Genomic DNA, 27159 nt, shown 5'->3' with positions numbered 1-27159 from the left:
AGATTAAGACTACAGGTGGTAGTACAATCTCACCTTTGGTACAAGCCTGTACTACACACTGGTAGCAGTAGTGGAGTAGCCAGACTGATCTCAAGAGCAAATGAGCAGTAGTAGAGGTTACACAAAGGACTACAATTACTGTGACTCAAGCAAACACTGACTCAAGGTTTTTGGTTAAAAAGTAAAAGTACATTTATTTTTAGACCATCTGTTCATAAAACACTTCACTTCTATTAAATTAAAACCACACGTAAAATACACTACACACAACCAATTCACTTTGTGCAGACCAATTTTGACAGACCGGTGTTGTGAAACAAAGACGTTACCGGGGGCTGTTACGCGATCACTTTTTGACAGTAATGACAGTTCGGTCTTATGAAAGAGACGCGTACCTGCGAGAATAAATGTTACCGTAGTCAAACACACTTAGCACATGAATTAACACAAGAGAGTTGGGGTCAAAAATTATCGGCAATACTTTTGTCAAGGCAGATAGAATCAAGAAACACTTTCTAAAACGTAGATAAAAGTCAATAGGCCTGCGCTGTTAGGGAGAATTCTCATTCAATGGCTAATTTCCCTTACCTAGTGAGTCCCTCAGCAGCTTTGCTGGATTTCTGGAGTTTATTTTTTCCGCTTGGTAAGAGTGTGAGCTTTTCTCCCACTCTTACCCATGTTTTGCCATGTGTATTTCATCTGTTTTTGTGATTGTGTGCTCTGGAGTACACCACTTCAGTAGCCCCCTTCTTTTGTGTGTTGCACCTTCAGTGCAGTGACACAGGGTTGTCTTTCAGACTTCCCACCGACTCCATTTCTGAGGCTGACTACTGTCCCCCAGAAAAGGGTAAAAGTGCCATTAACTTTACTTAGGGCCTCATTACACGGAAGGCAGTAACGGTTAACGGTCACTGGTAAGGGTACCGGTGACCGTTAACCCTTACCGCCTTACTACGAGGTCCCTTTGCGGGACCCAACCTTAACACCTGATGTAGACCAGCCGTTAAAGTTGGGTCCCGCAAAGGGATCTTGGTGCTAATTACGGTACCGCAATTTGCGGTACCGTAATTAGCTCCTTTCCCATTCCCATTATGCCCTATGGGGCAGAAATGGGAATGGGGAAGGGCCATGGAGAAAGGGGGAATTACCACCCCACCAACCTTGGAATGGGGTGGTAATTCCACTTTTCTCCATGGTGGTACCGGTATGGTACCGGCGGTAACCATGGTGCTAATAGCACCATGGTTTACCGTCTTCCATGTAATGAGGCCCTTAGTCATTTAACCACAGTTCCAGTACACCCCATCTTACATGGAGTATTGGAAAGGGTTACTTCCTAGCCCTTTTTATCTGTACCTCCTCGAGCATTGTTTCGCTCTTTTAACATTCAGACTTGGCTGGTGGCAGTGGTATCTACCTTAACTTTTCTACCGTGATTATACTATATAAACATGGTATTGTTGTAGGCTATTATATTAGCCTCGAACTTAAACCTGCTTGACCAAATACTTTTTCTTTTGGCTCCTGTCGGGTTTATTCACCTTCTCTTTTTGTTAAAGTCCTTCTTGTGTTTTACTTTGCGCAGCAAACCAGGTTTGCCTTCTTTGTTCACTGTCTTTTGGCAGGCTTCTGCCAAGAAGCCCTCCTCTAGGCGCCTGGGTGTCTAGGTGGGCTGAATGTGAGGGAGGGTTGTAGTCACCCCCTGCACAGGGTATCCTAGGAAACCCAAGTCGCACTTTGCCATGATTGGCTGAGGTGGTTGTCCGGGCTGGACAACCCCCCTGCTGCGTGATTGACAGCCGGGCTGTGTGAATGGGGGATTTTTGCATAAAAGCCAGGACTCTGGGGCTGGAAGTCAGAGTTGCCACTGGAACTACAAGGAACCGAAGAGAAGCAGAGAAGAAGTTGGCTGCTGCAACTATCCCGTCCCGTTGAAGCCCTGCTGCAGTCCTGAGCTATCTACCCTTCGACGACCAGAGAAGATCCAGTCCGGAGTCTTCTTCCCTTGAGCCTGGTGGGGATAACCAGCTCATCTTCTACAGCCAGAGGATCCTCTTCGTGGTCGAAATCGCTGCACACTGCTGTAGTGGTCCGGATAGCCATCTGAAGAGACTCTCCTGTTTTTAAGGAGCGCACCTTTCATTCACCGTCGCTGCTGCCGACTTCAGCCCTGTGTGGTGCGGACCCCTCCAGTCGTCCTTCTTGCCGAAGCTCCAGGAACCGTGGGTCTGCAGGAAACTACCAAGAACAACTGCCGTGGCACCAGCTTCTTCATGGAATAAGGTACTGTGTTCTGCTTGAGGAATTCTGGTGAATCCCTTTTTCTCCTCCTACAAGGCTTGCCCTTATCTTCCCTCCTTCTTATAACTTTTGCTTCCTCCATTGACAATTCTCTTCTTGTGTGACCAGCCTTCACACAAGAAGAGAAAGCGTCACCCGACGACGCCGCATCAGCCTCCTCCACCACATTGGGACCCGACTCCACCAGGTGACCCGGATACACACACAGAGACGGTCACAGAAACCGATGAGGATGTGGATTTTGTCCCGGCAGGCAGTGAATCGCTGCACCTGGATGCCCCTAATATCTCGATCTCCAAGGTCTCTGAGCTGTTCCAGCTGATGCATGAGGAAACCAATAAGGAGGGCTTCCTATATCAGCGACAGGAGTCCAAGAGGAAGACGTTCATGACTGTACCCTTTTTGGACGACATTTGGGAGGAAGGCCTCGCCCACATGAAGAACGCATGCACAGCTCCAACCAAACGAGACAGGTTGGAGAAGAAATGCACTGTGTTGGACTACACACCCAAGTGTTTGAGGTCACAAAGATCGCCAGAGCTGGTAGCGTCGGCCACCGCAGGAAAATGTTCGGCCAACTTGGCATCCACATCATCAGTCCCTCCGGACAACGAGGGGAAGAAGATGGACGCCATGGGACAGTGAGTTATCTACACCCCTGCATCAACGATCAAAGCAGCTAATGCTCTGGCTATCTTGTCCCGATACGACTGGGAGCTTTGGTACAAGCTTGGCCCTATACTGGAATTCCTTCCCGACGACAAGAAAACCGAGGCTCCCTCCCTCTTCCAGGAAGGGGAGGTGGTGTTGTACCATGCCATAACGGTGGCACTAGACATTGCCAAATTGGGCTTCCGGCAGATGGGAAACAGTGTTTTATCAGTGTTTTATCTTTGCTGGCAGGGATGGTTGAAGGCCACTAACCTTTGCCAAGACATTCATGCAAAGGTGCTGGACATGCTGTTCGACAGCGAAAATCTGTTTGGGAAGGCGTTCGACAAATCCCTTCAAGCCATGAAGACAGACACAGAGACGGCGCGTTCCCTTGGGACTCTGCAGCAGAATTTCTCGTCTTTTCGTACCTCCAGGGGGAAATCGAGCAGATATTCCAAGGGATACTCCACGTCATACAGACAACCTCTCTGATCCTCCACGCAGAAAGCCTATAGGCATCGGTCCCAGGCCTACGGTACCGGAGGTCAGTGTTGCCATCGCCCACAGGGCAGGGCGCCAGCACCCAAGCAAGCCTGAACCAGCCAAGATGTCGGGCCCCCACTCATGCACTCCGGTTTGAGGCCGGCTGACGGGCTTCATCAGCAAGTGGAAAAAGATCACCACCGACAGATGGGTGCTGGACGGTTCCGCCCAGGGACACACCTTGAAATGCAACGCGGGTGCGCTTGTATTCCATCGGTTTCCCGTCAGGAGTAGCACAACCCTCAGCTCCTGGAAGAAGTACGAGCCATGTTACAGAAAGGGGCAATAGAGCTCGTTCCCCAACAGCTCCGGGGCTCCAGAGTCTATTCCAGACACTTTCTGGTCAGAAAGAAGACGGGGGGTTGGAGACCCATCCTAGATCTATGTCTGAACAAGCACCTGAAGTCCCAAAAATTCAGGATGGTCACGGTGCAACACGTGCTCGTCCAGCTGGAGGAAGGGGATTTCTTGACGTTGTTGGATCTAGAAGATGCATACTTCCACATCCCCATCCACAGGAAACATCGAAGGTTCCTACAGTTTTTGGTGCAAGGCCAACACTACCAGTTCAAGGCCCTACCATTCGGCTTAAAGTCGGCCCCAAGAGTGTTCACAAAATGCCTGGCCCCGGTGGCGCCCCACCTACATCTGCAGGGTATACACATATACTCGTACCTGGACAATTGGCTTATACGTGCCCGCTCCCGGGAAATGTCCGACGAGCACACGAAGGAGACCCTCCGGCTGCTGACAGAGCTGGGGATCTTCGTAAACTATCAGAAGTCCTGCTTAACGCCATTGCAGAATGCACTGTTCCTCATTGTAGACTCCCTCAGCATGGACCTGCGCGCTTGCCACGAGTGGGAACTTCGTCAAGATCAGGTGGACCATCTGTTCGTCAAATAGGATAGATCTCCAATCGATCTTTTTGCCATTGCGGCAAACTTCAGAGGCCAGAAGTATGCCAGCAGATTCCACCAACCGAGGAGCTTGGGGGGACGCGTTCTCCTACACGTGGGAGGGTCTGTTTCTGTACGCTTTTCCACCATTTCCTCTCCTACTACGTTTGATGAACACACTCAGACAGTGTCAGTGCAGGATGCTACTCTTCGCCCCGGTGTGGCCGAGTCAGATTTGGTATCCGGACCTACTCAATCTGTCAGCGTTGCCTCCAGCCAAGTTGCTGGTACTCCCGGATCTGCTCATCAGAGAGGGATGCGCAATCCTTCATCACGACCCAGGATCCATGAATCTGAAGGCATGACTCCTGCAACCTTAGAGTTTGAGCTGCCAGCAGACTGCAGGAAGGTCCTCGCCAAAGCCAGGGCATCATTGACACTAAAGTGCTACAGCCATAAGTGGAAGCCTTTTACTACGTGGTGCCGGCCGCAGAAGATTACCCCTCTGAGGGTCACAGCCCCACAGATTTTTCCATACTTGCTTTCCTTGGCAAAAGCTGGTCTAGCTCACACGTCCATCAGGGTTCACCTGGCAGCCATTTCATGCTGCACCAGATTCTCGGGAAGATCCTCGTTGTGGTCTCACAGACTCATAAATGAGTTTGTCAAAGGGTTTTTTCGATCTTTCCTGCCAGTGAAGGTGCCTGCCCTGGCATGGGAACTCAACGTAGTCCTGACAAAACTTATGGGGGGTACCCTTTGAACATATGCATCAAGCCCCACTCAAGTTTCTCTTGTGGAAGACGGCATTCCTCATGGCCATCACCTCAGCCAGACGAGTGGGTGAGATCCAGGCCCTGTCCTGCAAGCAGCCATATCTGACTTTCCACGAATCGAGGGTGGTGCTGCATACACACCCCTCTTTCATGCCGACGCTTCCGTCGGAATTCCACCTCAACGAGCCCTTGGTGTTTTGGTGTTACCTGTTTTCTTAGCGAAAACTTTGTCGCCCGCGGAGAGGAGCTTGCATTCGCTAGATGTTTCTCATTCCTTGAAGTTCTACGTTGCACGCACAAAGAGTTTTCGGAAGACTTCTTAATTGTTTGTGAAATTTGGACCTGTTAATAAAGGGAAGACCTTTTCCAAGGCTTCCATTTCCATCTCCGGCTGCATCATGCACTGTCATCGGCTGGCTAACTGGCCTCTGCCGGGCCGCCCTTGAGCCCACTTCACCAGAGCAATTGCTGCACTATGGCGTTCCTTTCTGGTGTAACCCTGCTCGACATCTGTAGGGCTGCGGCATGGAGGTCCATGCACACCTTCACAAGGTTCTACTGCGTCAACAGGGATTCCAGGGAGGAGTCCAGAGTCAAACAGGCAGTGCTACACAACCTGTTTGCTTGAGGTGATTGGTCTAGAGGAGAAATACAGTTTTAAAGTGAAAGGGAAACTGTTTATTCTTTTACTGAGTATTCCCAGCCTGACTGGGAATATTCAAGAGCATGTGAATCCATGCCAGTCCCATGCTAGAGAACAATAGTTACAGGTAAGTAAGGTAAACCTTTTCCAAATATGAGAGACAAGCACTAGCCTCCCTGAAGAGTGATAAACACATTGTGATTAAGCCGGTAGACAAGGTAGGTAATGTAGTAGTTATGGATAGAGAAGATTATATAACCATGGCAGAAGCAAACCTTAGTGTACCTGGCTGTTATGAGAGACTTAGGATACATCCACTTAGGAGCATTATGGATGAGGCAAATACACTGATTGGCAAATGGTCGAGGACAGGACTCCTAACAGATGAAGACAAAAAGTATTTAACACTAGCTAGTCCAAAAATACAGACAATGGGCCTCATTACAGGTCGGGCGGTCCGGAAATAACAGTGGCGGTAAACCCGCCGCAACTGTTAATTCCGGACCGCCCGATCCCGAGTCCTGCAGGCGGGAGGTGATGTTCCCGCCAGGACTGACCTGGCGGGTTTAACACCGCCCGTCTGCAGGCGGACGTGGAAACACCAGCACCATCACAAGATGGTGCCGGTGTTTCCACTTCCCCATTCCCGTTGAGTCCTATGGGACTCAACGGGAATGGGGATTTACCGAATTCCGCCTCCGGAATTCCCGGGACACCAGGGTCGTAATGCCCTGGTATTTCCGGGAGTCACGGAGGCGGAATTGTAATACGAGTCCGGCAGTAACCAGGCGGTTTTACCGCCTCGGTTACCGCCGGACTCGTAATGAGGCCCAATATATTTCAATTCCTAAAATTAGTAAAAAGTTTGATAAAACACCAGCAGGGCGGTGCATAGTAAGTGGCATGGGTTGGCTAACTGAGAATTTCTCAAGATACATTGGTGCTGTAATCTCTAAAGAGGTTCCAAAATTGCGTGCTTATTTTATAAATAAAACGCATCTATTACTGCTATTAGACCATTTTGAGTGGGCAGAGCATTTTTGCATGGTCACATTAGACGTGAAGGCGCTATATACGTCTATTGAACATCAACTGGCACTAAAAACTATTCATTACCTGTTTGCTGAAAGATCTTCATCATACTTTCTTCATATTGTCATGTTGAAAGACCTGGTTGAATTCATATTATGTAATAATGTTTATCTATTCAACAACACCCTGTATAGACAAACCCAAGGAGTGGCCATCGGAGCGAATTATACGCCCCCATTGGCAAATCTTTTTTTTATATATATTGTTACCATACAGTTACATATCGATTGTGAACATACATTTACACGTCGAATAAAACTTTGGGTCGGGTGCATTGACAATGTTTTTCTGATCTGGTAAGGTAATGAAACCAACCTGACGGATTTTGTACGCTATTTAAATGAAAATGTTTTTTGGTATTCAGTTAACAGGTACCGTACATATCACAGAAATTGACTTCTTGGACATACATCTGTGTCTCAAAGTTGGTAAGATCCTGTCCACAACTTTTAGGAAGCCCACAGAGGCTAATTCAGTACTTTTGGCCAGCAGTTGCAATAAACCGATTGTAATTAGGAATATTCCGCTTGGAGAATATATCAGGGCCAAAAGGAATTGCAAGAAAACTGTTGAATTGGAAAAAGAGTGTAAAGTCTTGAACGAAAGATTTATACAATGAGGGTACACTCAAGACATACTTATATAAGCTAAAATGAAAGCACTGGTCTGAATAGGATAAATCTATTACAACCTAAGAAAGCATCTGACTCACACATAGTGAGAATGATCATGGAATACTCAGCTGGGAACAGTGAACTATACAAAATATTTCATAAACACTGGCATGTACTTACCTTGGATTCAGATTTACAGACGTACATACAGGGAAGAATTACTTTAAAAAAACGTATGTTTATTTACTTTTTCAACTATAATGTAGCCTTTCCTTGCTCCCTCCACCCCAAGCCCCTGGCCTCCCACCCCATACCATACAAAAAGAGATTCTGAAAAGATAACATTCCCTGAATTCAAACCAACCCCAGCACCCGAAGTCTCTGATGGCACATGCCTGCCCTGAAGTCTTTTCAAAGGAACGACAAGACCAAGTACCAGTCCGCCACAAACTTTTGATGATAGCCCAGAATTATATAAGTCACTAATGCCACAAAGGACCAAATTTATGGCCATCCACTCCTGCTCTGTGGGGACCACCTTGCTTTTCCATTTCTGTGCCACCAATGGTAAAGTTGCTATGCTAAGTATAGTGTAAGCCTTTCTTTGTGCCTTGGACGGCAGTCCCTCATTGACATTTCCCATCGCCAACATGGCCTCCCAGTGGCCCCTCTGAATCTGTGGGCCAATGATCCTTTTCATGGCCACATTAACCGAGACCCAGAAGGCTTGTATGTCTCTACAGTCCCACCAAATATGCTTCTAAGTTCCCACACCCCCTCCAACATTTGTCTGATACCCCCGGGTACCATTTGTGGAGCTTTTCAGGAGTGAGGTGCCATTGAACCATTACCCTTATCCACATTTCCTGGATCTGAATCGCCCGTTAGTTTGGGTATGCTCTCCCATAGGTGGACCCATCTCTCTTCAGGTACTGTGTGGCCCAGGGTGACCGGCTGAGTTTGTTGTCAGGTACCTTTCAAAACAAGTAAGCTACCTGACCGTTGCCTCTTTAACCCTGGCATTCACTCACCAGTGACTCAGCTATTAATAGCTGAATCTCTCCCCTTACCCAAAGCCAAAATGTTCGTTGCATTGTATAAATGTTTTGATCTCCTGGCCCTCGCCATGTCTCTCAATTTGTGGCAGCCTGCCTCCTCCCCCGGGTGAAGGCTCCCCTCTCCCTTCCAGGCCCAAACTGCGGATTTCGAAAGAGAGGCGAAAAGGGCGAAGGAAAGTTGTCAGTCCCACCAGGCGGATCAGAGAGTCCCATACATCCCCCACCAGTGCCATGATCTGGCTTAGATACATGTTCTTGCCCCTGCCTGGTCTTGCACACCACAGAACCTCCTCCATAGGCCTCTCCACCACCGCTCTGTTCATCCTGCGCCAGATCTTGCCTTGGTCCCCCGTAAACCACTCCCTGACCCACCCTCAATTGAGCTGCCAAGTAATAGAGCCGAAAGTGAATCGCCCTCAGACCCACCCCTGTGTATAGGGGCCCAGAGCAGCTTCATTGGAAACCTTCGTTTTCTCTTGTTCCAAATGAAGGACTGCTTCTGTTTCACTAGAGTCTTGAAGAATTTCTGCAGAACTTTTATCGGGAGGGCCTGGAAAAAGTACAGGATCTTGAGAAGTATCACCATCTTGAGAGTATTGACCCTCCCCATCCAAGATATAGACGGCGGTCCCCACTCCTTCAACATGCTCCCTACCGATTCCAGCAGGGGTCTGTAATTAGCTTGATACACAGAGTTCAGGGCTCCAGTTATGTGAATCCCTAAGTAGTTAATGTTTTTTTCCTCCCATATATAAAGACAGGGTTTTCGCACCCCCTGAAAATGAGCCTTTGATAGAGTCAAGTTTAGAATTTCTGATTTGTGTGCATTAATCTTCAAGCCTGCCACAGAGTCGAAGGCTTGAAGTTCTCTGGTAATTGCTGGTAATGTTGTCTCCTGACTGGATATAGCGAGGATCATGTCATCAGCAAAAGCCATCACCTTGTACCCCCTCGCAACTCCCCCAAGCTAATGCCCTTGACTTCTGGTGCCGACCGCAAGTGTGCCAGAAGCAGTTCCAATTGGATTGCATATAGAAGCGGGGAAAGTGGACACCCCTGTTTGGTACCCCGATACACCTGAATCCCCTCGGATAGGTGGCTGTTAATTGCTGGGCGTAGGGAGGGAATATAGGCACAAACCCTATAGCCTCTAGCGTTCAAAAAAGAAATGACCACTCAATACGGTCGAAAGACTTTTCGGCATCCATGGCCAGCAGCTCAGGGGGGCTTTTGGTTGTATTGACCTACTCAATAAGGTGGCAAACTCGTCGCCTATTGTTTAATGTTTGTCGGTGGTGGATAAATCCTGACTGGTCAAAATGGATCAGTTTGGGAAGTTATTTTTTTAAGCAGGTTGCCAACATTTTTGTATATAGATTGCCATCAATATTGATGAAAGCAATGGGGCGGTACGATCCTCACAGCGTGATATCTTTGTTTGCTTTTGGAAGGAGCACAACTTTTGCTTCCTCCGTCGTTGAGGTGATGTGCCCCAAACTCCCAAATGCATTGAACAGTAGGACTAATATCGGGATCAGTATCTCTTTAAACCTTTTATACAAACTTCCTGGGAAGCCATCTGTCCCGGGGGCCTTATTCCTGGGCAAGGAAAGAATTGCTGCCCTCACCTCCTCGGGGGTGATCTGCTCCTCTAACTCCTCCCTTCCCGCTGAGGTAATTCTATGTAAGGGACATTGAGAGAGATAAGAACTCACTATACAATGTTGAGCAGAATTCAGTGAAAGCCGCTATAATGTCCCATTGTGGAGGAGCTTACATCCCTTCCCGGTCTTGATTTTGAGGATTGTTCTGGGCACCTCTTTCTTCCTAAACTGCTGTCGTAGTAATCAGTCAGCCTTATTTTCTATGACTTAATACCTTTGTTGAAGGTATAATAGTGATTCTTCCGCCTTCTGCATCTGAAGAACCTCCAGCTGCCCCTTTAACTGCGTGTACTCCTTTTTGAGCGTGTGTCCCCATGTCCCCTTCCACCCTGGCCATTACCTGTCGGGAGTTTCCAACTTTACCTGTGCCATCCTTATTTGTCTGTCCCTCTGAGCTTTCACAGCAATCAGTTCCCCCCCTAAAACTAGCCTTGAATGCATCCCAAACAACGTGATCCTGTACGTCTTGAGTCCTATTGGTTTTAAAGTAATCCCCAATCTTAGCTCTTAACTCCTCACATATCACACTATCTATTAGAAGGTGCTTGGGGAACTTGCATTCCCCCAGCCCTGAACCAACACTCTCCCGGTGGAGGATAACAGTGATAGGTGCATGGTCTGACTGTGCTATTGCACCTAGTTCCATCTTCTGTACCTAACAAGGAGCCCGAAACCCAGATGTAATCGATCCTAGAGAAGGTCCGGTGGACGTGGGAGAAAAATGTGTAACCCTTGTCCGTCCCCTGTTCCTCCCTCCAGCAGTCTACCAAAGCTAATTGGGCAACATGATACCTCTGTTTCTTGGATGGGACCCCTTGGTTGATGGACACCTTGACACTTCTGTCCTGAGCTGTGTCACAAGGCAAGTTGAAATCCCCCATAAGGATAAGCTTCCCCTTTGCGAATCCCTCAATTCTAGCCAGTACTGCCCGCAAGAATCCATCCTGACCAGTGTTGGGCACGTATATTGACGCTAGTGTGTATGAGTCTCCCTCCCATCAGATGTTTGCAAGGGCTTATCTGCCTTCTGCGTCCCCCTCCATGGCCTCAATATGCAGACCCGGTAGCTCTCTAAGGGCTATAAGAACTCCCCCCTATCTTCCTCTGGGCATTGGCTTGCAATATATGTGGGAACCGTCTAAGTTTTAGCTTGTATGTGTCCCTTTTTTGAACATGGGTTTCCTGTAATGCCTCTACATCCGGGTTTTCCCTGTCCAGGAATTGCTCCAGCTTTTTTTCTTTTGACCTGGGAATTCAGACCCCTGACATTCAGTGTGATCAATTCTAACGACAATCTGTCCCCCATGTCCCCTCTGGTTCTGGGTGACCTTTTAACTTGGAATTCCACTCCGCCCACTTCCCTGCCTCCCCTGGCCCCCTTTCCCACCTTCACCCCCTCCCCTCTGGTACAGCCCAACAATCCTATTGATACCCCAGTCAACAAGCCATGGGAGTTGAGCCTGCTTTCCAACCCAGAGGAAAACTTTGTGGGTCCTCTACAAACCATGAATTGAAACCCAGATGTTAACACCCACCTACAAGTTTCCCCTCCCCTGGCGGTCCATTTTTTCGGACCGGCGACACTGCCTCCATTTTGGCTTCACGCTGCACCCCTGTGGATGTTTCACAGAGTCCTCCCCAGGTGCAGCTCTGTTATCTACTTGCTTGTCCGGGCCATTTGGGGCCATTCGGTGAATCTATTTCTCTCGATTCTTTTGTAAAGTTGGGACCCTCGTGGTTAGTTGGTTTGGGGATCCATAGTCCAAATGCACTGACTCTGGGTGATCTTATTGTCCTCTAGGTCAGGTCATTTCATTCACCGAAGAATATCCTTTGTTCTTCTTTTTTAACACTTCTGCACCTGCCCGACAGAGAAAACCCATTAAAGATTCCAGTTCTTTTCATCTAGAAAGCAGCAGACATATGGCCCACTCTTCATGTGGCCCAACATTTGTTTTTTAGCACGACACAGTGCATTCACAGATGCTTGAAAGCCAAGCTAGAGACACGTGCTCACTTGAATCATCTTTTTTATCAAAGAAACTGTGTGTTTCATAAGTGTGATTACTGAATTGGGCAACCCACAGTAGGCAATCCCAAAACGGTCCTTGTTGTTATATACTAAAGTAGTTCTTACATTACTGTATGTCTGGAATACTATGTATTGAATTGTTAATCCGTCTTGTATTGTTCAACCTATGTAACATTGGGCACTGTTTTGCAAAGATTAGATACAATGTGTAATAACTCTGTGGAATGCAGCCACCAGCATTGTAGCTATGCACCTAAAGCCACCACTCCTATATAGATATGTGTAGTATAAGAGTAGAGCAACCATTACACATGGGCTAGTAATTTGACCTTTGGCTTACCTTATTTATGGTTAGCCTCATTAGTCAATGAGGGCTCTAGCCTTAGAAACACGAAGGCTACATAGATGAGATTGCAGGCCCATCTTTGGTGTTTTAAATATATACTCTAAATTAAATTCTGGTTAGCTTCAGTATGATGGTTTAATTTGGAGAACCAGAAGGAGTAAAAGGATGTTTATCTGGAATTAGGCACAGAAACGTTAAATAGGACAAAGGTGGATGCAGTGATGTTTGCTTTCGATCTAACGAGACACCATATGCATGTGTTTATTGCACAAGCTCGTAACTCAAATGAGCTTTTAGCTTATAGATGCATAGCATGCATTTCAATAGCTAAAGTATCTTTGCTTCTTGCTACGACTTGTGTAAGGCACAACTTGTTTTGATATTGTAAGTAATCATGACGTCAGACGTTCCGCGTCTGATGTTACAAACGTTCTTTTACGCGGTACTGACATACAAATAGTCCTTTTGAAACACTATACCGCTGCTAGTTTACACGCATAACGCCTCAGGGCCAGAATATATGGCAGATGGACTTTAACAAATCGATCTACAGTTAAGGCAATGGGCATGGTCGGACAGTAATGCTAATACTCCATAGATCATAAGGTTCATAACTACGTGATATGCAATTACTAGCAGCTACTAAGCCTGATTCATATTGTTGTTTGTGTGGGAATGCTCTTGTGATTTTACAATTCATCAAACAAGTTTTAACGTGGACGTTATGTGCACAAATGTTGTATTAAGAGGTAAAGGAACTGTTAATATATTTGGGTGCGTAGATGACCGGTAAATAGCGATATATGAGGGCTGTCATCATTTGATATTTACTTGTTTATTAATTGGTGATTTTTGGAACGTTGAGCATTTGGACCGGATCTGATGTTTAGAAGAAAACGCAGCTTCAGAATACTTTTCATTCGTAATTGCGAGCATCAAGGCTCGCCTGTACAGCGCTAATGCATCTATGCATATACCCACCATTGAAAGTTTAGGTTTCACAAGTGGACCAGAAATTGGCCATGTATTACAGAACGGAAAAAGGTAATTAGAGCATGACTTGGCCATAGTCATTTTTGAAACCTGTAAGAGGTACATTTTGGCTTAAAAAGCACTTGCACATGATAACTGTCTTTGCATGCCTACCTTTAAGTTTGGACCCAACTTTAGATCACTGATTTGGTTTGCTAATTAGGAGTTTGGTGGTGAACACATTTTCACAGACTTCACTAAAGAAAAAAGGTAAGATGCCAAGACACAGTGACGAGCACTAGTTTGGGTAGTGCTGTGATTGAGTTTATTCAAGCAAGGGCACATTTGATAAATGTATAACCAATGTTTTGTATCCCCCTTTTTCTTCCCCAACCCTTGGACCTCCTTTATTTTCCTGTTTTGGTCTAATTTTAATTTCCTTTTGGATGTATCACCTCATGTTATATGTGATTATACAATTATGGGTAATTTATTGAATTCTATTACTTTTTATATATGTTTTATTTTTATTGCTTATAAGCATTGTTTGTATTTAGGATTGTTTAGCCCCGAGGAAGACCTGAGTGTTTACGGGTCGAAACATGTGTTTGCTAACAATTAAAAACACAGGTGGACTAATAATTCATGAGACTCTGTTGATATTGAGTGTTTATGATGTAGAAAAAAGCAAATTACTTAACTGTTGGTAGTTCTTATTGATACTGTTATTCGTCGCACAGATACCTCATCACCCTTCCCTTCTACTTTGCTTACATGATGATTTTAATTGGGATTGTTGCAATTGCCCTCTAATTTTGAAAATCAAGCGAAACTGTTTGTTCCTCTCAGCTTCCGCTTCAAACTACGAAACTGAGGAAATGGCATCAGTGGTTCCGAGATTATATGGCCCTGCTGTCACTTCCGGTGCATATTAACCCCTAAGAACTGTGACAGAGCTGGCTTCATTGTTGCCTAGCACTACCTACTGGCTGTGGGTAGAATAACAGTACCCATCAGAAATAACATTACTGGCAGTTAAGCAATGTGTTCCTTATATGGCCTTAGGACAATAGTCTTGGTAGGATTTCGAGGCATATGCTTGTTTCACCTTTATAACCTTATGTGGGTGGACAAATAGATTCTTTATAATACATTATAGATTCCATTTGAAAGTCTTATTTTTGGTTTTTGGCGCATTGGGTGACAAACCATTACTATCAGAAAAGAAAGAAAAGAGGAAAGGCTGTTTGAGAAACAGGATATATGGTTAATATGGTAACTGTGAATGCTGGGATGCATAATTGCCGAAGCACAGTTTGATATATATTCATGGCCTTACACGATTTACACCAATGATCATGTGTTTTACAGTGAAACTGTCCACCATGACTTCCATGACTTCCTGGGTGGGCTGCAGAGTGATCCTTCCTTTGCTTCCAGTTCACTCACGGCAGTCCTCGCCTGCCAAGCAGAGTTTTTTATTTTCTATCCAGCCTTCTCATCCTCATGTTTCTCCATCTCAAGCTGCTGCCTGCCAGGACTCAAGCAGAGCGTAGACACATCCCCAGCTGGAATGAAAGCTGCTGGGTGCAGCTCGCGTCTGCCACTGCTGTGTATTTAAAAGCTTGTATTACTACAGGAAGCCCCAAGCTCTCTACCCCCACTCACTCACCCACCCTAACCCCAGGCTCTCTACCCCCGTACACCCACTGTAACCCAAGGCTCTCTACCCCCACACACCCACACTAACCCCAGTCTCTCTACCCCCACCCACCCTAACCCCAGGCTCTCTACCACCAACCCACCCTACCGAGGATTCCTAGTCTGACAACGGGAAATATTCATGAGCATGTGAATCCATGCCAGATTCCATGCTGGAGAACTCAGACATTTGCAACAACCAGAACCTGCTACAGAGAGAGCCTATTAAGGACCTTATCTCAGAGTGGAAAAACCAGACCCATGTAAAAACAAGGAGGGATCCAAAAGCATGCTGAGGGCAAGATAGATAGGAAAATATTTATTAAACGCAATTTCTTGCCAGCTAAACCAGTTTCAAGGTGCTACATAAATACAAATACAATCATGTACATTTTAAAACATAATCAACTAAAAATTGTATTAAAACCTTGAAACATTTCAGTCCTTCCCTCTAATCAGCAGTGTTCTATCAATCTGAGGAATTCAAGGAATAGATCTCATGGACTGACAGAGACCAGACCCAGAGAAGGGAAGGAAAAAAGCAAGTCTCCTTCGGGATTTATCTCAGACATTGGCAATGAACATACCCCAAGAAATATAGGAGAAAAGCAAGAGTCACTAGCTGAGGTCAAATGCGGCAAAAGGAGAGCTGCCCACTGGATTTGTGGTCTCAATATTCTTCAGGTTGGGATGAGGTCAAACGCTGAGCAAAAAAGGCATTGCCCGTGGAGGATAATATGAGTGGTGTGTTATAAAAGCACAGGCTGGCAAAATAAGTTAGGCAATTGGGAAGAATAACTTGCTGGTAGTACTGAGAAAAGTTACTTTTATCTGCACAGGAGAACACAGCGCATCAAGAGGGAAACATCTGAGCCTACCTCAAAGCCTATGAAGAAGAAACTCCATTACCGCTAGGAGGACAGCAAGGATCATCTTGGTGCTAATCCCTGAGACTAAGGAATCAAAAAGCTTACATTACACGAAACCCCACAGACTACATAGGGGTTAAGTAGGCATTAGGGAAGGTTCGCTTTGCCATAGATAGTTCATTGCACCTAGCTGATTTATCCCATCCTCACACCCTTAGTAGTAATAGACCTTATTCTTTCTTGAGTTGATTCCCCAAGGTACTATAGATGTTGTAAATAATAATAATCTGCTGAACCATGGTGACTGTTAGTGTTTTCTGTTGACCTTTTCCTCACGTGGCGTCATTCATGGTGTGTTTTTATTCAGGATACCAATGAATCGCAAGCAGATGTTCCAGATATTCAAAAAATTATAGATGCAGAAGATATTGATATTCTACCATACATGACTTGGGAAACAGAATTTGATGAAGAAACCGTAGAGGTAAGAGCAATGAAATTTTGGGCGACGGTGAGTAATTCCATGGTGCTATATAAGTATTAATTCCTTTAACATAATTCACCTCAAAGGGTTCTGTACGTAAATTCACTTCTAAAGCTCTATTTGACTTAATTTTAGATATGTTGTCTTCATCTCCATTTAGCATTGAGTGAGTAAACAGATCCTGGTCATACAAAAATCTAATGCTTCAAAATGTTTTTATTTTATTTTGAGATTTTTCCACTTAGCTCTGTTTACTTTATATAAGGTGCTTCCGTTTATACAGTTGACATGTGTTTATGTGGTTGTGCAGGCAGTATCCATTTGCCTTGTGCTGATAAACTAGCACTTCTGAAATCTGACCTTTCCCACAAACCTGGGTCATTGCGGCATGGGGAATACAGAAGTTTTCTGTATCTAACACCCTTTCTTTTCAATGTGTTTCAGGTAGTGGGTTATTGCTCTGACTAATGCTCTAACTAATGTTGATTTTACCTTCTACATAGGTATGTTCTTATATGCACCTGAATCTGTTCATCCAAACGTGAGTGCATGTGAATGGGTATCTGAGACTGTTTCACTTATTGCTACTGGTTGGTATTTGAGTGCCAGATCGCTAATCACCATTTCTATGAATGTTTTGCCCCGGCCCTGTCTCCCCGGGCGACCCTCAACAGCGTACACCTCCTTAGGGCAAGTGCACATTCATAGGAGTCTCGGGATATGGAGGTTCCACACAGGTGCACAGACTCCATCCATGCCAGGACAGCACAGCGTTTTACATATGTATTATTGTGTATTACACAGCACATAGTGGCTGACCGATCAGTCGTGTACCTCAGTTCGCACAATATGCTTGACCTCTGTACCCCATGTGTTGAGACATTTCCCCTACTGCTAGTCAAGTTTCAACAGCTTCTCTCGCGTGCCAACCCAGGTTTCCAGATAAAGCTGTGATACTTGCATAATTCATTAAGATAACTTTAAAACATAATTATAAAAGTGTAAAAATATATACTTTTTAAAAGGAATGAGTTTAGGATTTGAATTTGGTGTCTAACCCTTGTGGTAAATCGGACAGTGTCATCACTCCTTTCCCAGGGATAGTCTCTCCCCATGTTGCCAGGGGATGGCAGCCGCTACCTGACCCTGACACTGGGGGAGGGGGGGTGGCTAAATTAGGGAGGACCACATGGGGTGAAGCGACTCTCAGGGGGATAGTATGCATCATCGGATGAAAACACATACCCTCTTTTCCCTTTTAGGATTATCCCCTCCATGTCTTATGCCTTTATTGCTTATTGTGCTAACTCCTATCCGTCACCCGTAAACCTTACTGATAATACTTGTCAAAGTAATATACCCCAAACTATTTTCCAATCCCATGTATATGGGAGTACTGCGACGAGGAAGTGGACTGGAGCAAACGCGACGGTGTAGTCTTTAGAAGGCACTTCACATTGCTGGGAAGTTTAAATTCACCCCAGCTGACATGTTAGAAGGAGACGGAGTGCAAGAACAGGAAGGATAAGTGCTGGTACTGCAAGCTGGAGAGGCGCCGGTCAGCATGCTGCAGCCCAGCACATTGGGGAGAGCTGGGCTGAAGAAACACCTGCCAGCATAAGGGGAAAGTGAATGACAAGCGGCCCGCCGCCAGTAAGCAAGAGGCAGTGGGAAGGAACAGAAGCTGACGGACCACATGCTGGGCCGGCACTGAAAGGAGAGAGAAAAGAGTACCACGAGAGACCACTGAAGCAACCGGTAAGCCTTGGGAAGGATAACGGGTTACCAGGTTGCTTGAGGGTGGATACCGCTTCACACCAGTACAAGGGAGGCTAAGTGAACATAACAAGTTTGAAGGGGCTTTGAAACAAACAGCAAACATGTGCTGATTCACTATGTATGAAACGGAAACCAAGTTATTGAAAGTACTGAAAACAAATTGAACTGTGTTAAACAAGAGTTGTCAAATCAATATTGGGCAAATATTATCTTGTGGGAGAGAAGAAAGAAAGCTGATTGTGAGTCCCGGCAGGAGAGTATAACAGGCAAAGTTACATTTATTCTAGCGAAAGTGAACAACATAAAGAAAGCACCAAGGAATGCTGATGCCCTTCGGACCGTGAAGTAAATATTGAGGACGAAAGAAGCCTGGCAGGGGAGTATACCAGGCTTCCTGTGGGTCTGACACTTGCCTTTTGAGTTGCATCATTTCTTTTGGAAAGGGTAATCATAAGGAAGACGCATGACTTTAAGATTCTGACTTGTTTTAACTGTACTTGTTGTGGAAAGAAACCTGAGGAAAGGAGTCACTCCCAGGAAGTAAAGGGTTTGTGTTGTAGAAAGAAACCTCGGGGAAGGAGCCATTCCCAGGAAGTGAATTGTGTGTGCTGTGTAAAGAAACCAGTGTAAGGGAGTTATCCCCTGGAACTGTGAACCTTGTTAATTTGGAACCTTTTGTTGGAGTCTACCATTTCTTTTGAACTTGAACATTTGTGCACTTTCTAGGTCAGCGATAATACACTTAGTACCTTACAGTTACTTTTGAAGTGTGAAGGCTAGGATAGAATTTCAGACACAGGACATTACATTTTGGACATATTGACACTAGACAAACATTTCGTTTTATTTGAAGTAGCGAAATACCTCCTACAGCAGAGACAGTCGGGCATTTTTCAACCCTTTTATTATTTCATTAACACTTGATGGCAATCACTATAAGTCCTCTGTATTCGCATCTCATTCCTGGTTCATCACATATGGATTCAGGGGTGGGATTGGGCTCAGTTTACATATACTGGGGAACCCTAAAGTTGGCAAAACCTAGTAACCAAGCCTCCGATCCATCAGTAGGTACAGAAAAATCTATTGCGTTCAACCCTGCTACTGCATAAGTCGAATTGATTCAACCCGGAGATAGGATGTTAATACCCACTGACCTAGTTCTAGTACCCCCAACCCGATACTTACATTAGGTTAGCATCCAAGTCGGGCCTAGCCTGGCGATATGGCCTACATGTCTTAGCAGGCAGCATAGACCTGACTATAGCGGCGATGTAAAGATCTTGATTCAAAATAGTGGGAAAGAGGCATATTAGATAAAGGCGGGAGAGAAAATACCTCTGCAGAGGGGGAAAAGGCTTTGGAGAGGCAGATGAAGAGTCCCAAATTACAACTGAGTTGATACCACCAAGGGCCCTAGGAGAAGAAGTTGAAATCATTCCTGACATAGCCTTCGCTCAAAGCGATAACCCCTGCTAGCAGAGGCATTTTTACATGTGGTATCTGAGGAATAGGGAAGACTAAAAGGGGGCCATTCTTTTTCCTGAAACACAGGTTACTTTATAGAGGCGGCCTTAGCCTCCCTGGTGCCCTTAGGTATCAGATTATGGTGCCTGAAAGTCATAAGAGGATGGTACTGAGGATTGCCTGCTCCCACTTGACAAGCACCCATTTAGGAACACCTAAAACACAGGCACAAGTAATAAGCCGCTTCTGTTGGCTTGGGGTCCATGCTGATGTAAAAAGCGTTGTGCTTCCTTGTGCCCTGTGTCAAAAGACTAGCTTCCAAATTCCTCTTCCAGCTCCCTTACAATGCCCACCAATTATTGATGTACCCTTTGGCTGCATAGGCATGGACATAGTTGGGCCCCTTGAACCATCTAAATTGGGAAATCCTTACATATTGGTAATCGTAGATTATGTTACTCGGTACCCAGAAGCCTTCCCATTATGCAATTATACCTCTCAGCAAATCTTGAAACACATCATCCTATTTGTTTTCACATGTTAGTTTCCAGAGGGAAGGAGATCCTAATGGATCAAGGGACTACCTTCATGAGTCAGTTAATGGCAGAGGTAAAGGATATTTTCCATATTAAGATCCTCAGGACCTCTGCCTACCACCGGTAGACTGATGGACTGGTAGAGCATCTCAGTAAGACTCTCAAGAACGTAATTCAGATATTGGTCGGGCCGATGGCAAATATTGGGATATTATGATACCTTGGGCCCTTTTTGCCGTCCAGCAAACACCACAATCCTCAACAGGATTCTCACCATTTGAATTAATTTATGGTAGGGAACCACAGAATGTCCTTGACATTTTAAGGAAGACCTGGGAGGAAAGAGAGGAGGCCCTTATTCCACTCTCACATACAGGCCAAAGGATGAAAGAACACATGGCCACCTTGAGAGCAATCGTTCAGGCCCATGTGTTTAAGGCCCAAGAAAGCCAAAAGGTCAATCACTACAAGAAGGCTTAGCTCAGGTCTCATGTCTTTTTCCATTGGACAAAATGTCCTTTTTCTCCTGCCAAGATCAGAGAACAAGATGTTGTCCGAATGGCACGAACCCCATGAGGTAATTGAGCAGACAGGGCCATACACGATCGAGTCCCCCAACCAAATAGGCAGATCAAACCCCATATTTACCATGTAAACCTGTTAAATGAGTGGAGAGAGGATCCTGTGGAAGCCACAACAGTAGTACTAATGAGTCTCTAACAGAGAAGACGAGGCAAAGTACTTTGATTCCTTCCCACCTATCACAGAATCAAAATAAAGATCTCCAAGACTTGCTGGTACAGTTTCCAGACATCTTTATAAATAAACTGGATGGGGGTGAGGGGTAGTAAAAGGGTTTTTTCACTACATCCCCAGGGAAGGGTATCCATTTGAAACCCTACAGGATCCCGGAAAAAAGAAAATGAATAGTCATAGAGGAAGTAGAGAAGATGCTCAGCACTGACATTATCGAGCCATCTCAGAGTCCTTGGTCCTCTACAATAGTACTCCTTACCATGCCGGATCAATCATCAGGGCTCTGTATTTATTTCAGAAAGGTAAATGCGGTTTCCCAATTGGAAAGTTATCCTGTGCCAAGGAAAGACTATCTGATTGATTGATTGGGAACCGCCACCTTTCCCTCCACGACTGATCTGACAAAGGGATGCTGGCAAGTACCCGTGAACCCGGAGCACAAGGAAAACAGCCTTCTCTACCCCCATTGGACTATTCCAATTTAAAGTATTACCTTTTTCACTTCACCGGGCCCCAGTCACATTTCAAAGGTTAATGGACCAAGTCCTCTCACCATACTCCTCTTTCTGTGGGGCATATATTGAAGATATAACTATACACAGTAGAATATGGGAAGAACATCTACACTATCTATATTTAGTCATCAGAGCCTTAAGAAAAGCGGGCCTCACACCCAACCCAAAAGAATTTCACTTGGCACAGTCAGCAATCAAGTAGCTTGGTCTTTTTGTGGGAAATGGGCTGGTTCAACCCCATAGTGAAAAAGTAAAAGCTGCCTAAGAAACCCCAGTTCTCAAAACTAAAAAAGATATAAGAGCCTTTTTAGGATTAGTGGGTTACTATAGGGGATTCATTCAAAGCTATTCCTCTATCTGATTGTGCCTCACTGACGAGCTTAAAAACAATGAATTCCAAAAGATAAATTGGAGCGCTGAAAACAGGTGCTTCACATGTCGGGTTGGGAGGTATTCTGTAAATGTTCTTTACCAAGATTACGATGGCATTGAGCATCGATTCGTTATATCAGTAGGAAGCATAAAGCATTGCGAAAGAAACAGATTCCTGCAGTGGATGAATTGGTGTCGGAAGCGACTGAGTATTCGTTTAGTGCGGCTTGACGCTCTCTGGAACCGCGCCAGGTCAGTTCCTCTAGCTCTCATTGCTCTCCCCATTTCAGCAAAGGAAGAATTGAAGGAGTGTGGAGCCCCTGGTAAAAACTCTACACCGCGATTCAGCCTTGCTGTTTTTTGCAGCCTCTTTGGAAAGTTACTGTGAGATCCATCTGGCATAGGTGTCATAGGTGCAGGAACTAATACAGTGTGGGGTTACAGCTTGCCTTTGCTTTAAATGTTGTTGCTAGTGCAACGGGGCAGTTCAAGTGTTTGCTGCTTGGGAGCTTTGAACACTAGAATTCTGGACTGGGTGACTGCGGGGCTGCTGCGCATAGCCCTTTGATCCCTTACATTTTGGAGTGAGTGACTGCGAGGCTGTTGTTTTCAGCTCTTTGAGCCCACCCATATACAGAGCACCTGTGGAGTTGCAGTTGTTTTTACTACTTCTGACTATGACCCTTAGAACTGGTCTTAGAAGTCAACTCAATGTTTTGGACCCATCTTACCATCAGGTCAACTTGAAAACTCCACCCACTACGACTATCTCTCTTGTCCCTTCCATATCGAACATTGGAAACACAGAGATACCAACTAATGAAGCAGACATCGTAGCAGCCTTAAGATTCAATCTTGGAGTTACTAAGACTAACATGGAAACCCTTATGGAGACACAATCAATTGAAATAAAAAAAGGGGCACTAAAGACAAATCTGCCATCAAGAATCAAGGCCCTCCTATTCCGATGTCTCCAATAGCGGGTCAGTGTATAATGCACTATTTCCCCAAACTTGCAGGGGCCAGCACTGAAGTTAAATATTCTCAGCCAATAGAAAGTCTGCAATCTTAGAAAACACACGGATGTATGTAGTTACAGACATTAGCATAATTGAGTACGCAGACTTGGTTCTACTCCTGACCACCGGTGAGACCACAGAAGGTGTCATCCAACAGACTTGTGATGCCTCAGCAATTGGATCTCCAACAGAATTAACTGATTATCTCAAGTGAATCGTGATGAGCAGCCAATCTCTTCCACCGACTACTCCACTCAACCTAGCGAGAGTGCAATTCACCACATTTTACATGAGGCTCAAGATTTTGTTAAGCTTTCCTTCCCCAGCCTCTCGGCACTCAATATGGTATTGAGTTTGTTTGTCGAATTGTATGATAACATCTAGGAGGAGGTTAAGGTTAATACACCTCTCATAAGTGCTATTAATATTAAGGGTGAAGATTTGGAAGCTTGTGTTTGGGCATTTAGCATTACAGCCTTTGCCCACACCAGCTGAAGTGTTATGTCATGGTAATGTCAGATCTGTTGTTAATGAACCGAACACAATTGATGATTCTGTTGTAGAGGTATCTCCTACATCCAATATCACCTCCACTTCAATTCCTACTGCTTCTGGTCCCGCCATTGTTACCCACACACCTTCCCAAAGTGAACATACCTTTCAAACAGTAGCCGTGGTCCACACATAGCCCTCAGATGTATCTGACACTGTAGAAAGTCAAAGTAAAAAAACAAAAATCAGAAAATGATAAAACGTCGAAATACTTCGTCCCACAAGTCGCTACGCAACCTTACTATTGCTGAATCCCTACAAAAATCACATAAACGGTCCAAAGGTTTCCAAATCCAGTTGACACCAGTCAGAGGAAAGTGGTATAGAGTCGCATTTTGCCTTGCCATCTGGGAACTCTATTCCATGTACTCCAACTTTGTTGCCTGTGTTGAACCCACCTACTAAACCTTTAGGTCCACCCTAATTTGGTATCAATAATCCCAATGAGGCAAAAAGTATTTTTGTTCCTACTCACTTGAAGTTCAACTGAGACATCTACTCTTCCTTCCCTTCCGCCCCTTAAATGCTGATGTTGGCCTGCAAACAACGCCAAAAATGGTAATCTTTGTCAGTAACCTTCCCCTGGTTATGAATCCAATACTCGCGCCACTGAAAGATCCAAGGCCCCCCTCTGGTGTGTTGAAGAATCATTGTAAGTGTGACAGAGGAGACATGCACGTTGTGCCAGGTATAACTAAACATTGTGAGGCACTGATGCAAGCAGAGAGGGTGTGGGCTAATGAGTGCACAGGTAGTGGTCCAGGCAAATCGTATAATTCACCTATGAACACAAATTTGAACTGTACTCCATATCCCATTGTTATGAAAGCAACACCTCTTTCTCAAAATATCTCCTTTACATCCACTATACCCATGTTTTGTCAATGTAATTGCAAAAAAGGACACACAAATGCTGTCCCAAACCTGTCCTCTAAATGCGGGGTGGCCATACATCCTGAAGGGGCGAGGGCACATAAGCATGACCTAGGTGTGGCCACTAATTTTGGTCAACTACCCTTGGTTAACTCGCCCATTATTCCCCCCAGGTGCACAACAAAAAAAATCTGGGGGGGGATTTCTGAATAAATTGTACTTTCCAAGAGGCAGGGGGCTTGATCCTCCAACTGATATACACACTCATTTGGATCTCTGCCTCCCGCCCCCTCTTTTGACACACCTAATAATAATCAAGCTTTTGTGGAAGACCGCATTGATACGCCAACCTCACAAACCATCATGAGAGATGGATATCCCTGATACAGTGCTCTTGCTCAGGGACGGGGTCTCTCTAGTCACCCTAATTGGAGTAAACCTAACCCGCTTATGTCGTCTTCGAATTTGTCTAAACCTACATTGAAGGCGCTTCCTCAATCTTATGAGCACTCATCCAGTGTGGCGATCACATTGGTGATTTCCAGTGTTTTGGGGAATAGTTTTCTCATTTGCTTAAATCGCTTCAATGTGTTGGTGATATTTTCAGAGATTCCTTCACTGAGCGCTCTCTCCTCTGCCGATATAGAAAGAGGGGTTTCCCGACCAGGAACGACACAGTGCAATTTTTCCTTTACTTCCAATCAAGATTGGTATTTGATTTGATTCTTTCAGAACGAGAACCTTTAAATAGCATGTGCTTCTCAATTGCTAGATGGTCTGAATGCAAGCAAATTTCTTATATGCCTTTGTCGCGAGACAACTCACTTGCATTTAAACCTAGAAATGCTCAGTATAACACTGGTGTGGCTCATTATCAAAGTAGAACACCTAATTTTAGAGCGCAAGGTCCAGAGAGAAACACCTGTTTTATATTTAAACCTAAACTGTGATGTACCTAGTTCACCCGTAACACCAATATGAAGAGAGGCTACTTTACTGGAACTCTAAAGGCAACATACATCTGCTAACAAATCTCAATACAATCGTTCTTTAATGAAGCAATAATTGCTTAATGCTCCAGGAAACATGGCTAACTGCCACTCCTTTAGATGGCTTTGCAGTATTTCATCAGCCAGCAAAACCGAGTGGTGGGGGAAGACCCCCAGAAGGCCTTATTATTGCTCTCCGCCACGATCTCTGCATGTCTGTCAGATTTAAAACATCCCATATGGCATACTGGCGATAGAAGCGTCGGTAGAAACACATAGGCCCTCATTACGACCCAGGCGGTAAGTTACCGCATGGGCCGTGACTTTACCACCATGGCGTAAACTACGTTTACGCCATGGTGGTTGGCGGACTTACCGCCCCATTCCGACCTTGGCGGGGCGGTAAGTCCCCAATCCCCATTTACCCTTCCCCATTCCCATTTTTGCCCCATAGGGCATAATGGGAGTGGGGAAGGCGTTAATTACGCCACCGTAAATTACGGTGGCGTAATAAACTCCATGGTCCCTTAGCGCCATGGATTTTAACACCTGCTAAAAGCAGGTGTTAAATCCGCCATGGCGCTAAGGGACCTCGTACTCAGGCGGTAAGGGTCGGCGCTGTTTACGCTGCCGTAAACCCCTTACCGCCTGGGTCGTAATGAGGCCCATAATCTTCATGCCTTATGGATCAATGTATATTGGCACAAGGGTGTTGGGGTCCTAGAAGATTTTCTATTGACTATCACTGACCTAGTTACCTCATGGAGATCTAGGACCGGTTATAGACATGTTCTTATGGCGGGCGATTTTAATGCAAAATGTATTCAGTTGAGCTTTGCAGGTATTCATTGTGATTATGACACTGCGCTATGAGCCCTGGACTTAAAATCTAAAACAGGCTGGCAGTGCAGTAATACCTTGACATCGTTGGGTCTTAAAATGATTAATGGGCAGATAGGAGCAGACTTAGAAGCCCAAGTCACTTGGTCCCGAGGTATCAGTCGATCAACCTTGGATTATATTTATGTTGATCAAAGGCTGTTTGTGTCTTGCTCCGAATTCATAATTGTTGAGAACATGTGGAGCAACCATTGTACCTTAAGAGCTAAATTCACGCTTCCACTCCAAATTAAAGAGCAAACTATAATTGGGCCTACAAATCTCAAAGTGACCCACCACAAAAATGCGATTTGTTGGTCTGTAAGAAACATTGAAATACTGTGCGGTGAATTTAATCAGATGATGTGTCAAACCACGTTAGAGTGGAAACTGGAAGTATTCCATGTGGGTAATTTTGATTCGACTGTTCAAGAACTAATGACATTTGCTATTAAAAATCCAAGGTTCTAAGGCACAAAACATCCAAGAAACATACTTGTGCGTTTGATTCAAAGTTAACCCTTATGAAAGTAGATATGAGAAGAATTGCCAGACAAATAATGAGCTCTAACATGCCCTGTACAGTAAAGCTATATAAATGCAAAGCATAAAAACAAAGATATAGAAGTTTTTGTAGGTTCACTCATTCCGCGTTACTACAGCGAGACGCAGAGACTATGCTCAAGATACTAACAAAAAAAGATCTGGCAGCATTTTGGTATATAATAAATAGGCAGGAAGAGCAAGTCTTTTCTTCTCAGCTGAATGCTGTTG

At 45.1% G+C, this 27159-nt stretch overlaps 1 protein-coding gene across 7 annotated transcripts in view; it reads left to right on the top strand.

Moving 5' to 3' along the window:
* PARP4 (poly(ADP-ribose) polymerase family member 4) overlaps positions 1–27159 on the top strand; it is a 2748946-nt gene that overhangs the window by 1875683 nt on the left and 846104 nt on the right. For 5 of the 7 annotated variants that reach the window (XM_069639200.1, XM_069639199.1, XM_069639195.1 and 2 more), the window contains exon 30: positions 16532–16675. In XM_069639200.1, coding sequence (XP_069495301.1) covers positions 16532–16675 — 144 coding nt within the window. The remainder of the gene's footprint in view (positions 1–16531; positions 16676–27159) is intronic. The other 2 variants (XM_069639202.1, XM_069639198.1) reach the window with 1 other exon arrangement.

Source organism: Ambystoma mexicanum, chromosome 7q, assembly GCF_040938575.1.
Source record: "Ambystoma mexicanum isolate Mex_15411 chromosome 7q, UKY_AmexF1_1, whole genome shotgun sequence".
Taxonomy (NCBI): domain Eukaryota; kingdom Metazoa; phylum Chordata; class Amphibia; order Caudata; family Ambystomatidae; genus Ambystoma; species Ambystoma mexicanum.
This window is presented reverse-complemented; position numbering and strand designations above follow the sequence as displayed.